General features: G+C 39.5%; 2 protein-coding genes across 4 annotated transcripts in view; one reads left to right on the plus strand and one right to left on the minus strand.

Annotated features, from left to right (window-relative positions):
* The window catches only part of NT5DC1 (5'-nucleotidase domain containing 1), a 141,296-nt gene that overhangs the window by 10,659 nt on the left and 115,049 nt on the right, over positions 1–15,588 (plus strand). For 2 of the 3 annotated variants that reach the window (XM_047858563.1, XM_047858561.1), the window contains exons 5-6: positions 2,832–2,911; positions 4,820–4,904. In XM_047858563.1, the coding sequence (XP_047714519.1) occupies positions 2,832–2,911; positions 4,820–4,904 (165 nt within the window). The remainder of the gene's footprint in view (positions 1–2,831; positions 2,912–4,819; positions 4,905–15,588) is intronic. The other variant, XM_047858562.1, reaches the window with a different exon arrangement.
* COL10A1 (collagen type X alpha 1 chain) lies at positions 7,041–13,751 on the minus strand. The gene is made up of 2 exons (XM_047858560.1): positions 13,598–13,751; positions 7,041–8,911 (listed from the first exon to the last, which is right to left on the minus strand). The coding sequence occupies exons 1-2, from the start codon at positions 13,749–13,751 to the stop codon at positions 7,041–7,043; spliced, it is 2,025 nt and encodes a 674-aa protein (XP_047714516.1).

Here is a 15,588-nt window from a genome sequence, read left to right on the forward strand (position 1 = left end):
TACAAACAAGCCTGCAGTGATGTTTTCATATATGTATATTTTTCACTTTTGTGCAAATGCATTCAGGATACACTCCTAGAAGTACAGTTGCTCTAAAGACATGTAGGTTTAAAATTTGATCAGTATTGCCAAATAAAACCTTTATTTTCACGAACACCAGTTGGTTTAGCTGTTTCCGTCTACTTTGAGCGTACTCATCCCCAGAGTTAAGTAGAGCATTGTCAAATGCATTCCCTACCAGTATGTTTAGGGAATTTAAAGCATTGATGGATACAGACATTTTACTGACCATTTACTTGATAGTCACTTTTCAGGTTCTTGCACTGGCAGGAGTATGGTTTTCCTTACCCGCCGATTTCCAGAGAGCAAGTCCTTTTGACCTTGTTTCCCTCTAAACTGGTGGATTATGCAGAAACAACTTGGTATAGCGGAAACCACAGGGAGTGTGGAGGCAGGTGGTCCTGGATCATATTGACTCTGTTTCTTGCTGGGTCAAGTGATCTGGCAAATTACTAAGCCACTTTTGGCATCACTTTGTTCATATTTAAGTGAAGATGATATCACTCACCTGCAGGAGAAGTGAGCTAACATAAATTGTTCTCTTGCCTTCAGTCATTTGTGTGCCTCTGTTCTGTTATCAGTAAGAATATGTGGTTTGTAAAGTACATAGTTGTTGGCACTGGGTTCTTGGGGAGCAGTTTCCCTGTGAGCACAGCTTAACGATTTTAGGACTTATCTTCTTGTGGAGGCTTGTTTCATTGAACTGAGCTCACTAATCCCTTCATTGCCAGTGAGCTCTCTGCTTATAAGGAGGAGAGAGTCAAAGCTTTCATGTGGTAGTCTTGGAGTTTTGTTGTGGGAAGGGGCATTGAGAGCAGCCTGGTCCAGTTCACAGGTCAAGACTGAACAAGCCTCGGTGTGTCCACAGAGTGGTCATCCAGCCCAGGTTTGATAGCTGAGTGAGTCAGCCCCTTGCCTTGTGGAAGGGAGTTTCATTATCCCCCTGCGTTATTTGCTTAGACCCCAACCAAGACTCGTGATCAGTGTTTCAGTTCTTTAACTGAACTTCATCTGTTAATGGCCATAAAGGGAGTGAAAGGGGAGGGGAAAGCAAGGGCACATATCTGGTGATGAGGACACCTGCTGCTCCCACTGTGCCCAGAGCAACTGGCCACTCTGGTGTCATAGGCCAAGAGAATAAATACAGCACAGGTTAATGTACCTTGGAAAGCTGTTCCACTGTCTTAGGTCTTGGGAACCCTGGAGTATTATGTGGCCTTACAGCACAGCAAAGTGTGAGCAGAAATGTACATGTTATATTATCTCCCTCTTCCTCCAGATCCTGGTTCCTCACACTGACAAAGCCAGTCTAACCTTTCTTAGGAATGAAAAATAGTCTAATAAAATGAAAAAATGAAAAATAGCCAATAATTTCAGCTGCAAAAGAGTAAAAAACAAACTGTTTTTAACTGAGGGAAAGGATACACAAACCCACACAGCCATTTTGTGAATTAACAGAAAGAGAACTTTGAGTTTGTTTTGTTTATGTTCTTAATAATTTGATATGAGGAAGTAAAAAGCATTAAATGGCAGTTAAAGGGATAGACATCTGGCCCCTGCAGAGGGTTTTCTCCTGTTAATTTACCCACGACCCTCCTTCATTCCAGAAGTCCATTCCACTATTAGATCATTCATTCGTTCGCTTAACAAACATATTGAGGGCCTACAATATGCTGGGTATTGTGCTTAGTGGACACTAAAGAGCAAGACAGCCGTGTTCCAGAACCTCATACATTACAAATGGGAGAAAGGGAGGACTCGAAATCAGGCACTTATAATAGTGCATTCAATGTTACGACCATTTGAAAAGTACTTTCTTACATTAAACTAAAATCTGGCTTCACCTTTGGTTGTTTGATTCCTCTTTGTGCAAGGGTTATGACATTGGGACCCCGCACCCTGCCCAAAGCAAAGTGGTTGGTCTCAGTCCTGGTAAACAGGAGTGAGATGTTAGAGGCGATGAGATGGAAGGAAGGAACAATGGGGGCTATGTTCCACTGGGACTTCTGAGAAGCACTGAGAATACCTCCCAGAGTTGTCAATCCAAGGGACAGAAGTCTTCACTGTCTCCTAAACTTGAGGCTCATCCACTGGTGCCTGGAGCTTGCCACGTGAGCACATGGACTCCACAGGCTTTTGGGGAAAGTGAATGACACAGGTGTGCTTAGGTGGGATGATGTCATTTAGCACGGCCATGGCTGGGATCAGACTTGAGCCAAAGGGATGTGGCATGGGTCATCAGGTGTCTGCCCAGGGATGGCAGATTCGAAAGTGACATCTGTACCAAGGAAGGGCTCAAGTTTGATTCTGTCCTAGGGCCAAATAGGATAAATTAAATTCCTCTCTTCCATGAGATCCTGGAGTGCCTGTCCTGTGCTCCTGAGATTTCCAAGATTAGTATACTGTGTCCTGATAATGATGTGCTATTTTTTTTTTATTCCTCTCAGTGCATTGGTTATTCTCACATTGCATTGAAGGTGGACCAGCCAGCACAGATATGGAAAGGCACTGTTGTATTGATTACTTCATGGTACTCCAGTGTTAGACTGATTGTTTTGGAATTCAGTGACATTGATAACATAAATTGTGGCTTTTTCATAATCCATTTTATATTTGGGGTAAATCTATTCAATTTTTACATTAAAGCATTTTTTTCACGAAATCCCTTTAAGTGACTAACCCAAAATCTAGTGTCTCTTTAGCCAGGTTTCTGTGTGTCACATAAATGAGGCAATAATTTATTCCCAGTTTAAATTTTTGTTCTTTTTTAGGAAAATATTATTTTTATGATAACTACTTCGACCTGCCAGGAGCTCTTCTATGTGCCAGAGTCGTGGACTCTTTAACAAAGGTGAGCAAGGGCTCATTTTTTAGAAATTATGGTATGTATTTAGTCATAAATCAGAGGACTTAATTATATATGTCTTTTGAGTTGAGATTTTATTCAGTTTCCTCTCTGTAGTTGTAGAAGTGACTGAGGAAGAAAAACAAAATTTGGTCGAGTATTTTGGGAAAATTAAGTAGCAGTGACTATTTTTTTTCTCAAGGATAATAAACCTATTCGCCAGCAGGGGGTGCAAAAGTCTAAAAAGAAAACAGACCTCATAGGTGGAAAAATATTTTCTTGGTTTCATTAGCAGAATAAAAAAAAAAAAGTAAGTAAATTCCACCTGTTCTTAAGCATTCTAAATAATATGAAATTAAAAAATGAGATGGAGTTTTTAAATTCATCATTTTGAGCAGTTTGATGCATGCAGACTTTATACTGTTTATGAAGATTGAATAGATGTCTGGTTCCAAGAAGTTACACTTAGTTAGGGCTTAAGACCTGTGAACAGAAACCAGTTTTATGTCAGAATTACTTTTCTTTTTTGCATATGTTGTCTTTTAAAATCATAAAGATCATGTTGATAATTGAACATGGATAATGGTTTATTTTTGAACCAGAATTAGTCATGTTTTTGTGAAAGTTTCTGTTGAGCAATAATTTTAGTATGTTGGTAGAAGTTATTTACGTGAACTGGAGTCAGTTTTTTATTCATAGTAACTTCAAGCAAATTTATCAGTCCTCAAATATTTCAGAGCTTATATAATTAGATACAAATACCTAGTAGTTTGTCTTTGTTTAGATAGAAGGACACCAGTTAATGTTTCCAAGAAAGCAAGGGGTTGTAGGGTTATGTGTTTTTTTTTTTTTTTAATTTTTTTTTTTTCAACGTTTATTTATTTTTGGGAAAGAGAGAGACACAGCATGAACGGGGGAGGGGCAGAGAGAGAGGGAGACACAGAATCGGAAACAGGGTCCAGGCTCTGAGCCATCAGCCCAGAGCCTGACGCGGGGCTCGAACTCATGGACCGCGAGATCGTGACCTGGCTGAAGTCGGACTCTTAACCGACTGCGCCACCCAGGCGCCCCAGGGTTATGTGTTTTAATATAATGTTACTTCCTGGTTTAAAGAAATCTGAATAAAAATGGTGTACATTTTGGGTTTTGAACCTCCTTTATCTCTCCTGTAGAGACTTGCTGCTCTTTTATGTAGAAATCAGGTAAATGTGCATTGAATTCTAAAGTAACCAGCTTTTAGGACTTTAGGAGTTGAAGTTTCTTAGCCCCATTGATGCCCCACTACATGAAGAGGCACATTCTGATATCTCAAAAGCTATAACACCATAAATTTACTCATGTGTTTAAAATACATAATTTTTAGACATTACATTGAGTGGAAATTTCTATTTTATTTGGGCTATATGAGCTATATTAATATTTAGTTATATGTATATATATTGTGTATATATATATTGTATACATATATATATACATAACAGTGATTTTCATGGAAGATTTCTTTTTTTAAATCATTCGGAAGAATGAGTTTATACATCTATTACCTTTTCTAAAATATGAGTCCCAATTTTATTTTTTATTTTTAAAAAACTGTTTTTAATGTTTTATTTTTGAGGGAGAGACAGAGTATGAGCAAGGGAGGGGCAGAGAGAGAGGGAGACGAATCCGAAGCAGGCTCCAGACTCTGAGCCGTCAGCACAGAGCCCAACGCAGGGCTCGAACTCACAGACCATGAGATCATGACCTGGGCTGAAGTTGGATGCTCAACCAACTGAGCCACCCAGGCGCCCCATAAAATATGAGTCCCAGTTTTAGATTACAGTAATATTGTAATGGTTTGGCAAGTGTTTTCTACTGGGCTTGAAAACAGAATTATTACGTATGTTAAGATTTGGAATTTTTTTTTTTTTTTAGCAGAACAATGGTCAAAAAACATTTGATTTTTGGAAGGATATAGTTGCTGGTATACAACACAATTATAAAATGTCAGCTTTTAAGGGTGAGTAATGTGAAGAGAGATTTTCTAATAGATGTTTGTTAAATGCTATGTCTTATGAATTACTTAGAAGTTACCTATTTTGTTATGTGTCTCAGTTAGGATTTACGTTCATCTTAAATTTTGCTATGTAGTTGGTACTGTTTACATTTTAAGAGGTTCTGTAATTCATGTCTGGTTCATGGCCATAATTGCCAGTATTCTGAGCTATGCTGTCTCTTACATGCCTGCCTAAAGGGTCGTTCTGTGGGCTCCCTAGAATTGAAGTTCACACTTCACTATTTCCCAGCCTGGGAATGCAGATTACTCACACCTATAACCATTGGTGTCGTGGTTATAGACTGGTAGGGGAAGTGAGAATTCTATTCTCATTGCTTAAAACAGGATTGGCTGACTCAGAATGGGGCAGAGACATCGCCAAGCTGCAGCTAAGGTTTCACAGCTGTATCTGCAGGTCTGCTTGAGTTACACAGAGGATATTTCTAAGGAATAAAGAGATGGGTTTATCATATGTTACCTCGTTGACTCCAACCAGACTGTCCTGATTCAACCAGTGGGCTGACTGATAGATGCTCAAGAGCGATGTTTCTCAGCTTAGAGAAATGTTGTCTTTTGATTGACATAAACTTGTCTGCCTTCTTTTTAATGTAATTTAAGCCATCAAAATATAATATCAGCTCTTAAAAGCTGATATTAACGTAATCCTAAATATTATGACTAAAATCTGACATGATGGCAGCAAATAGTAACTGCAGAATATTTTTTCAAATTACATATTTCTCTGCCACCTGCTTTGTCCTTCCCTGAAGAAAATCACTGTTTTGGAGTAATCGTCTCACTTTTCCATGCCCAGTCACCTGCCCTTCACCCTGGCTGGTAGGTCCCATGGGGTCCTGTGGGGGCCTTTTCACAGTCCACACTGAGTGCTGGGGGAGGGGGGTGTGGGAATGCCCATCCCCAGTAGAGGGGAGTATCCGTGACAACTGTAAAAGTCACCCACATACCGCTACTGTTTTACTTTTATTAACTTTGTAAAATGAAAAGCCTTCAAAGAATGGTTGAGAATACTAGATTGCTGCTGTCGAATAAATTAACATAAAAATCTGTTGATGTTATTTTATTGCATTGTAAATAAGGAGTAGGTAAAACATTTCATGCTTTAACAAGTGAGGCACAGCTTAAAAGTTTTAAACAGCAATATAAAAATACAGTACAGAGCATAAATAAATAACGTCTTTTCATTTCTAGTCAGATTGTGAAACGCTTGACGTTAGTTATACTTTCACTAGAATAGGAGGCTCAGGGTACATATGGTAATGGTCTGTAAACCCACAATATCATATTATGTAAGATTCAAGATGGAATTAAAGAAATCAAATTAATCACACTTGTATTAAGTAAATAAAATAGGTTAGACACCCATTTCCAAGTTATGAAGGATATATAGGAAGCTTTCCTGCAGTCACAGAAAAGTTTGCAAAGGTTCATGGCTAAAGCACCTTGCATTTCAGATTAATTTTAACATAATCTTTTGGTTTTATTAGAGCTGTAAGAAGTCTGTTTGCACCTGTATGTTTGAATAGATCTTGATGAAGGGGCCATATAAGCCTTCGAGTAATGCACCATCAGAAAGATCTCAGGGTATACAGTGTCTTTGAAATTTGAATATTCAAGTATTTGAGTTCTATAAAGATATGATACCTCCTGATTGTTTCCTAGAAGTTCTCCTGTTAATTGTTAGAAACAGGCTTCTTTTTAAAAACAAATGCTGAATTTCTGAAATCAAATTTAACGTAATTTAGTGTCCCATTTCAGGGTTTCATTGCGATCATTTTATTTTTTTAGCCTAGTAGGACTTTCATGGTGAAATTTTTAAATACTGAAGGAGTTCACAGAAAACTTTAAAGAGTCTTAAGGCTGCTGACTAGAAATTCAAGAGAGTCTTTGCATATAATTTACCATTGCTGCTCGCTTTGTCAGGGGGACAGTTTATTGGTCTGAAAGCTCAAATCTGTATTTTGGAAAATTAAAATTAGTCACATTTTTTTTTTGCCTACCTCCATATGCATTTTGTGGGGTGCAGTGGAGTTGGAGAATGCCTTTTCAAGCAGATTTACGTTAGCTCGGTTGGGAATATGCTCACATTGGTGCCACCAAGAACCCTGAGAAGGAGGAGTGGACATACTCAGAGGAGTACAGCCCATTTGACCCAGCATTGGGCAGCTGGAGCCACACCTGGTCATTTTCTGTGAGATCGAGTATGGCACTCCCGGAAGCCTGATCCAGGTAGCCTTTGGTGTATTCATCATAGGTGTACATGACAGGGGTGCCGTTCTTATACAGGCCCACCCAAACATGGTTCCCTTTCACATGCACGTGGTAGGAGAAATAGTATGTTCCTGGGATCCTACAGGTAAAGATTCCAGTTCTTGAGTCATAATGCTGTTGCCTGTTATACAGAATCTTGTCAAATGGGATGGGAATACCTATAGCTGGGTAAGCTTTGGAGAGAATAACAGTGAACGCAGACACAGGCATCCCCGTTACTCCCTGGTTGGCACTAACAAGAGGCCTTTGGCCTGCCTTTATAAAGCCCTCGGACGGGGCTGCCTGGCCTGGGGGGCCTGGAGGGCCTGGGGGACCGGGGAGGCCAGGCTCTCCAGTGTGGCCTCTCAGACCTGGAGGCCCTGGTGGCCCAGTGGGACCATTAAGCCCCTTAGTTGCAATGCCAGCTGGGCCAGGAGGACCTGGAGTTCCTGGATCCCCTTTAGATCCAGGGAATCCTGGAATGCCTGGTGGCCCAATGGGGCCTCTGGTACCTGGTATTCCAGGGGCACCTCTTGGACCAGCCTCACCATTGTGTCCAGGTACTCCCTTAGCTCCTGCTGGGCCCACAGGACCTGGGAGACCAGGAGGTCCTTTAACTCCAGGGTCACCTTTTGGGCCTGGGAGCCCTGCATTTCCCTTAAGACCACTGGTGCCTGGTTCTCCCGGGTACCCTGGTTTTCCATCTAACCCAGAGGAACCCCTTTCTCCCTTAGCCCCAGGGTGTCCTGCAGGCCCAGCCGGTCCTGTCTCACCTTTAGGGCCTGGAATTCCTTGGTTGCCTGGGATGCCTTTTGGTCCTTGGGGTCCCATGTTTCCAGGGGGTCCAGTCAGACCTGGTTCCCCAGGATGGCCTGCTGGGCCTTGTTCCCCTTTGGCACCTGGACTCCCTGGAAGGCCAATAGGTCCTCTTTGTCCCTTCAGGCCTGGTAACCCTGGTTTCCCAAAGCCAGGAGCCCCGGGGACCCCAGCTATTCCTGGGGCCCCAGGGTGACCTTTTGTCCCAGGAATCCCTGGCTGGCCTGGGGCTCCAGGGGCTCCTGGCTTTCCAATGCCTTCTGGTCCTCGCTCCCCAGGAGGACCTTGGGGGCCTGGCGGGCCAGCTGGTCCTCTCTCTCCTGGAAAGCCCCGCTCACCTTTGATGCCTGGCTGCCCTGGAAGCCCATTTTCACCTCTTTTTCCTACTCCAGGAGAGCCAGGTGGTCCCATGGGACCCTGAGGGCCTGGAAGGCCCCTCTCACCTGGGCGTCCAGGAGTACCATATCCTGTTTCCCCTTTCTGTCCATGCACACCAGGGACTCCTGGTGTGCCCTTTTCTCCAGGAAAGCCTCTGGGTCCTGGGGCTCCTGGAGGTCCTTGTTGTCCGGGTTTTCCTGGAACAGTAATTCCAGCTGGGCCGGGGATTCCAGGTGGCCCTGGTGGGCCCCGTGGTCCTGGTAAACCAGGTGGTCCAATATCTCCTTTGGGTCCATATAGTCCTTTCTCCCCGGGTTTTCCTGGGAGTCCTGGCAAACCTGGCTTTCCAGTGGCGGATGGTCCTGGTGGTCCTGGTAATCCTGGCTCTCCTTGGGGTCCAGGACTTCCGTAGCCTGGTTTTCCTGGTGGTCCAGATGGACCCGGGTGCCCTCGAGGTCCCACAGGGCCTGGGGGACCAGGGATACCTTGCTCTCCTCTTACTGATACACCTGAAAGACATGTCCGATACACAGACCCAGAGAGAGGGATGATTAGTAATGTTAAGGGATCATTGCTTCTTGAAATATAAATCAGGACAGGACATGGCAGTGTCTGTCAGTCCATTTTGGCAGACTAAGCTCAAACGGTTTCAGATAACACATTCTACATTGTTTTTTGTTTTTTGTTTTTTTTTTAATTTTTTTTTCAACGTTTATTTATTTTTGGGACAGAGAGAGACAGAGCATGAACGGGGGAGGGGCAGAGAGAGAGGGAGACACAGAATCGGAAACAGGCTCCAGGCTCTGAGCCATCAGCCCAGAGCCCGACGCGGGGCTCGAACTCACGGACCGCGAGATCGTGACCTGGCTGAAGTCGGACGCTTAACCGACTGCGCCACCCAGGCGCCCCTACATTGTTTTTAAAAACACTGCCAGAGGGCACGGTTTCATAAAACCATGGCTACCATAGTAGTTTCATTAGATCCTAATTATCCATAAAAATAAACTGGGATTGAAGAATTCATCTAGAATAAGAGTATAGGGGGGACTGGGGCGCCTGAGTGGCTCAGTTAGTTAAGTGTCGAACTCTTGGTTTTGGCTCAGGTCATGATCCCACAGGTCCTGAGTTCAAGCCCTGCATCAGGCTCTGCACTGACAGTGTAGAGACTGCTTGGGATTCTCTCTCTCTCTCTCTCTCTCTCTCTCTCTCTCTCCGCCCTTCCCTTGCTTGTGGTCTCTTTCTCCTCTTCTCTCAAAATAAATAATAATAATAATGAAAAGTGTACAGGGGAAATATTTACCTTACCCCCATTTATTTGGAGAAAATCATCTACCTCAAAAGGAAAGGGGAAAGTATTTAACAGAAAAGGAATGAAGAGACAAATGCAGAAATAATGGGAAAATATTTAAGAACTCTAACAATTGTCTTTCACAAAAGCTAGCCTATATGACATCAGTGAGAAGTGCTATTGATTTCTAGTTTATACCTGCCATGGCTCTGCTGAACACAGTTTAGATTTAGTTTGAATTTTTTCAACTTCAGTACATACTATGAGCTCCTACATTCTCCTTTAATTGACTTAAAATCGAAACAAAGAATTAGAGAATTAGATCTAATGGGCAAAGTATATATAAAATAGTATTAAAATATTTATCTAAAGTTTTTTTTGACTAATGCAAATAGATATTGTTGATTTCATAAAGCTGTGGGTTCATTTGAACTAAATACTTCTACTGATATTATGGATTAAATTCAAAAATCACTTATTCACTGCTTGCGGTGTGAAAAGTGCCCCTGGGCCACAAGTGTGGGGGAAGCACACGACACATCTTATAAGAGTCCTCAAGGGAGCAAAACACGTGTCCATGTGATAAGTGCTTAAAGAGGTGTCCAAGGTTTTGGTTTTAGTCATTCAAAGGTGGGATTAAACAGAGGATTACTGCCATTAGGATATATAATTAGGGAAGTATTACCATGTCAAAGAATCATTAGGCAACAATCATCATAAACATCTATAAGATACTCTTTCTCAGAGAAATTCTTTAATAGCAAAAATGGTAATAAAATGACATGTGATTTAAGTGTCTACTTGCAGAATTTATATTAAAATCACTTTCTGTTTAATAAATTTTCAGGAACATAGATGGAATGCCTTCGTATACTATTTAGATTCTTACACGTTGGAAAATGGTTCATAGTAATGGTAGATTTAGCAAATGGCATAATTGTTGAATGGTTTGGTCAAAACCCTGAAAATGATGTTTGGCTGTGACTTTTGAGCCATACCTTTTTTGTACAAAAATGATTATTTAATTTACTTAAACTTTGTCTAAGTCTTTAATGGCTTTAGAAATCAAAATGAAAACTAAATTGGAATTAATATTAAGTGAATTGAAATAAATTGTAAATTGCCTTTGAACACATATGCCTATGGGTATAGTTCCCATTAACTGTTAATTGTTGGTACATTATTATATTTTTTAAAATCTTTCATATTAATTAACTGGCATGTAAGAAGTAGTTAGCCAATAATAGTTGCCTATTCTCCTGGGTAGAGAGATTCCTGATATCTGAAAAACATTTAGTGACAAATGAAATGTAAAATACAGAGTAGAATCATTAAAATGGATGTGCTAAAAAAGGAAAATTATTTTAGAGTTGGATATTTTGTACTAATTAGAGTTATGTTTTGTTTTGCAAATTTTTAAATGTATAGAACTTTATTCACCCCTGGATTTTCAGAAAATGACATCAGGAAGAAGATTATGAGAAAAATTAGTTTATGGAAAAGATCTCCATGTAATCATACATATCTTATTGATAGATTGACTTTTTAGTGGACATATATGATATGTCTATAAGTGTAAAGGGGTGTGATACATTGCAAGTAGAATAGATGAATAAGTAGAAAACAAAATAGTACATTTTTTTTCAAATGCAAGCTATGTTAGATGGGGTTTGCTTTAGAATCTTATTCTGAATCTCCTAAAGATCAGTATCCATACTGAAAATGATGGTCTTGGTCTGGTCAGAAATCTGTTTAATGTTAAAATAGGGAGGAAAAACAGTCTTACTGAAAATGACTGTATAGAGCATCTTTTGAAACTGGAAGTTCCAAGACAGGGTGATCTCAGTCACTTGGAATGTTGCCCTAATAAGTCCTCCACCTCTTCATGCAAGAAAGAATGTGAGTTCTGTTGTGTCTTTGGGGGATAGCCCCTGTTTGTTGCTTGCCAACTGAAAAAAATTAAAGATTAGGGTGATACCATCCTCAAGGAGAAATGATTACCCAGCAGAAAAGTTTCTGAAATGCCACAAGCCAAAATAGTGGTTGATTATGTCGGAATGTGGCATCCACCTGGCCACCAGCTCTGCAGTCCTTTGCAGCGTAATTTAGTGTGTTTTGGCTGAGCTGTCTTTGAGCCTGTGTTGAACAGATGAGCCCAGGAATTAAATAGGCACTCTTTGTGTTTCTGTTATCAGTTTAATGTTATAATTGTATAAATTGTGGGCTTTTGTCTTTCTTTCAGTGCATTAGTGCCTGCCAGTGAATGATAAGGTATTTGAGTTTCCACCTCAAATTATTATCAAGTAGAGACCTTAGTGGAGTTAACAATTAAAATGCAGCTTCTAAACTTTTCATTTGTTAGTAAGATACATATTTTCATTTATTCTGCAGAAATAGCTAAGATGATAAAGTACATAAGGATGGGAAGATAGAAATATTTTTAACCTTCTGTGAGTGGTGCATGTGATGCTTGAGTCTTTTTAACTCAAGACTGTTTCATATGATCTTAGTAAACTATAAAAAGTGTGACTTAGTGATCATAACAGTGTACCCAGTGATGTTTGTCCTAGCATTTCACATTGCTGTTCGTTGCTTCAAGTAAAGTAGCAGGTTTCCTTATCTTTTATTCTTTCTTTCTGTAACTTTTCTTGTTCTCCTATATTATTGTATTCTGAGACGTTCAGAAGTTTTTGTTATGCACCTGTGCCTTTGTTTTTAAACATTGAGCTCCCTTTCATGAATTGCTTTAAATTTTGTTTTTCTCAAGAAGAGATTCCTGTAAGTTTAACTTGCTCAAAATGGTTGTCTCCAAAAGCATAATTTGTAAAGTTTATGGCAAATACCCTTAGCATTATTTGCAAGGTAAAATATATAACTATAATGAAAAAATACTAAGGAAAGGAAATTTGAGTCCTGCAATCAGTTCAGATTGTTCAGTTTAATTCAGTAGATTTTTACAGGCAGTTCGTGCCAGATGCTATTAAAATGGAATTAGCAAATGTGAAACCTAATAATTGCCTTTCTTGAGGATCTGTTAGTAGTGTACATACATTTCCTCAGTTCTCTTCATAGTAACTGAGAAAGCTGAACAGTTGGGAAATGGATTCAAGAACAAAGTTAAATCGTGTCTAAGGCTACCCCACCCGTACCACCACAGGTGAGGAGGAGGAGTACCCGTAGTGCTGCTAATACTTGAGCACTTGACAGGTATTCACTCACTTAAGCTTCATGACAGCCCTTGGAGATAGCTGCTGCTTCTTTTACAAATGAAGAAACTAAGGCACAGAGGGGACAAGTAACTTACCTGAGGTCCCATAGTTAGTACAAGGCAGTTCATAAGTCTGAGTACTTAACTGCTAAACCATACAGAAATTTATAAAGAACTGTGAAAGTTGCTGCTTCATTTGTCTGTTAAGTTTCTTGGGAAGGCATTAGATTTTATTTGATAATTAAGACTGAGTTTTGTATATGTGGACTAGCTGAATCGGTTGTAAAAGTAAATAATGGTCAACTGTTTAGATGGATAAACCTGCTACTCTTTGTACAATTGGCAATTATTTTCAGTTAAAACATTTTAAACTTGATTAGTTTTTATTGGATTCATATTTCTAGATTATGGGTAATTGCGCAAAAGCATCATTTGAGGGAAAAACTTAGCACACATAAAAGTTCTTACTATTCTTTGGGTACATCTTTCTACTATACTCATTATACAAAGGATTTTAATGTTCTTGAATAGACCTGCTTTTTCCATAAATTATTTTGTTCTAATATTTCAGACAGTTTTGGGAGTTTAAAGGTAATTGAACACCAAATAGAGTTAAAAGCATTTTGTTTAAGAGATCATTAAGATTGTAGAAAGCAACAACCAATATGTTTATACAGCAAAATACACAGTTTTGTTTACCTTTACTCTTTATGGCATAGGGAATGAAGAACTGTGTCTTAGTGTTGGGGAGTGGGCCTTTTATGCCTGTAGGTGTTTGGTATCGCTCAGCATAAAATCCTCCATGAACCAGGTTCAGGGACAGTAGCAGCAAAAGGGCTGTTTGTGGCAGCATGTTCTCAGATGGATTCTGAAAAACAGAAAAGAATAGTGTCTTGTTATTGACCTGTTTTATCTGTCTGATGTTGGACAGATGAATTCTTTATTCTAAAAGGTAGTTAGCTACCTTTTTTTTTTTTTTACCTTATCCTGTTTTTAATGTATTCCATAAATCAGAATTATGAATTTTTAGTTACATGAATATATGGCTTAGTTGTTATTGGAAACCACATTCAAGTAATCAAGCAAAACTGAAGTGATTTTTTAAAAAAAGAAACACAGAAACCATAATTGGATGCATATATTAATAATTCAGTATCTTTATAAAATTTTTTTTAACGTTTATTTATTTTTGAGACAGAGAGAGACAGAGCATGAATGGGGGAGGGTCAGAGAGAGGGAGACACAGAATCTGAAACAGGCTCCAGGCTCCGAGCTGTCAGCACAGAGCCCAACGCGGGGCTCAAACTCACGGACTGTGAGATCATGACCTGAGCCGAAGTCGGCCGCTTAACCGACTGAGGCACCCAGGGGCCCCATTAATTCAGTATCTTTAACATAGATTGAAACATCCACTAGTTCCAAAATACACTGAATAGGACATGATTTTACCAATATGATTTTATTAAATCTGTCTTTTATGTAGACCGATACAAATTAAACTTTCCAAGTACACTTTAGTGGAAAGTCATTTTTTTTAAATGACAAAAACCAAATGGTCAATTTATTGAGGCTTATTTCCAAATAAGCTAACATGGAGGTCCACTAGAGTATGAAGTGATAGACTTACCTGGTGCCGGCGTTCCTGGAGATGATTTCTTTGCAGCTTTCTGAACCCTCCTGTGCCCAGGTGAGCAGTGCAGAAGGGTGCCTTCTTCAGAGCTATCCGGCAGTATTTATACTGTTTTTTCCCTTACTTCATGAGGTTACCCTGAGTTTAAGCTCCTCCCTCGAGAGGTGGAGAGAGTACTAATTATGGTGGAAAGTTCTATTGGGCAGGCGTACAGGATCAGGTTGGGCTGTCTTTCCTTGTTTTCTTATTGAAAAATAAACTCTTTGTCTTAAATATATATTAATAGTTTTAACCATGCACCATCTTTTTCTATGATTTTATTTTAGAATTTATTACTCAGATGTTTAGGTTGGTTCATGATGGGATGATAATACCCCCTTTTATTTTTGAAAGTACATTCTTGTGTTATTTGTTTGAAAATATTTGGTAGTGTATGTAAGTAGGAAAGGAAGTCTTTTGGATGGGGATGTGGATATGAACCATCATCTAAATTCTTTAATTATGACGGAAAGCCACCAATGTGTCCATTAATGTTCCTAAACTTTTATGAAAATAGCTTACTCCTATTCTTACTTATTTTTGAGCTTGAGAAAAACAAAATGGTAAAAATGTAGATATGTATTGTGTCTTAGGATTTTTGTGTAAGTCCTCAGAAGAGAAGTTTTATGTATGTTAGTATATACATACTATATTTCAATTTTTCATATTAAATATTTTAAAGTTTTCAGAAATTCCAAATTCCATGAATTTGATAGTAGAGTTAGCAATATAATTACCCTGAGGGATTATTTACAACATTACAATGTATTCAGTAAATAGCTTCAGGTTTTATTGCTTCATTTTGGATTTTACTTTAGATTTTCAGTAGAGATTACAAAAGCCTTAACTGATAATGTCAAATCATGTCTGTTTAAATAAAATTGTTACGTTCATGGCAGAAGAAGAAAATTCCTCAAACTTTGCTTTCAGTTTAAAAATCTCAGTGGCTTACCTTACCTTTAGGAATCTTGATTCAGCCCAGTTAGAAACATTTTTCCCCTCAAGATGCAAGTAAACATTA

The sequence above is a fragment of the Prionailurus viverrinus genome, chromosome B2, assembly GCF_022837055.1.
Source record: "Prionailurus viverrinus isolate Anna chromosome B2, UM_Priviv_1.0, whole genome shotgun sequence".
In the NCBI taxonomy this organism is placed as follows: Eukaryota; Metazoa; Chordata; class Mammalia; order Carnivora; family Felidae; genus Prionailurus; species Prionailurus viverrinus.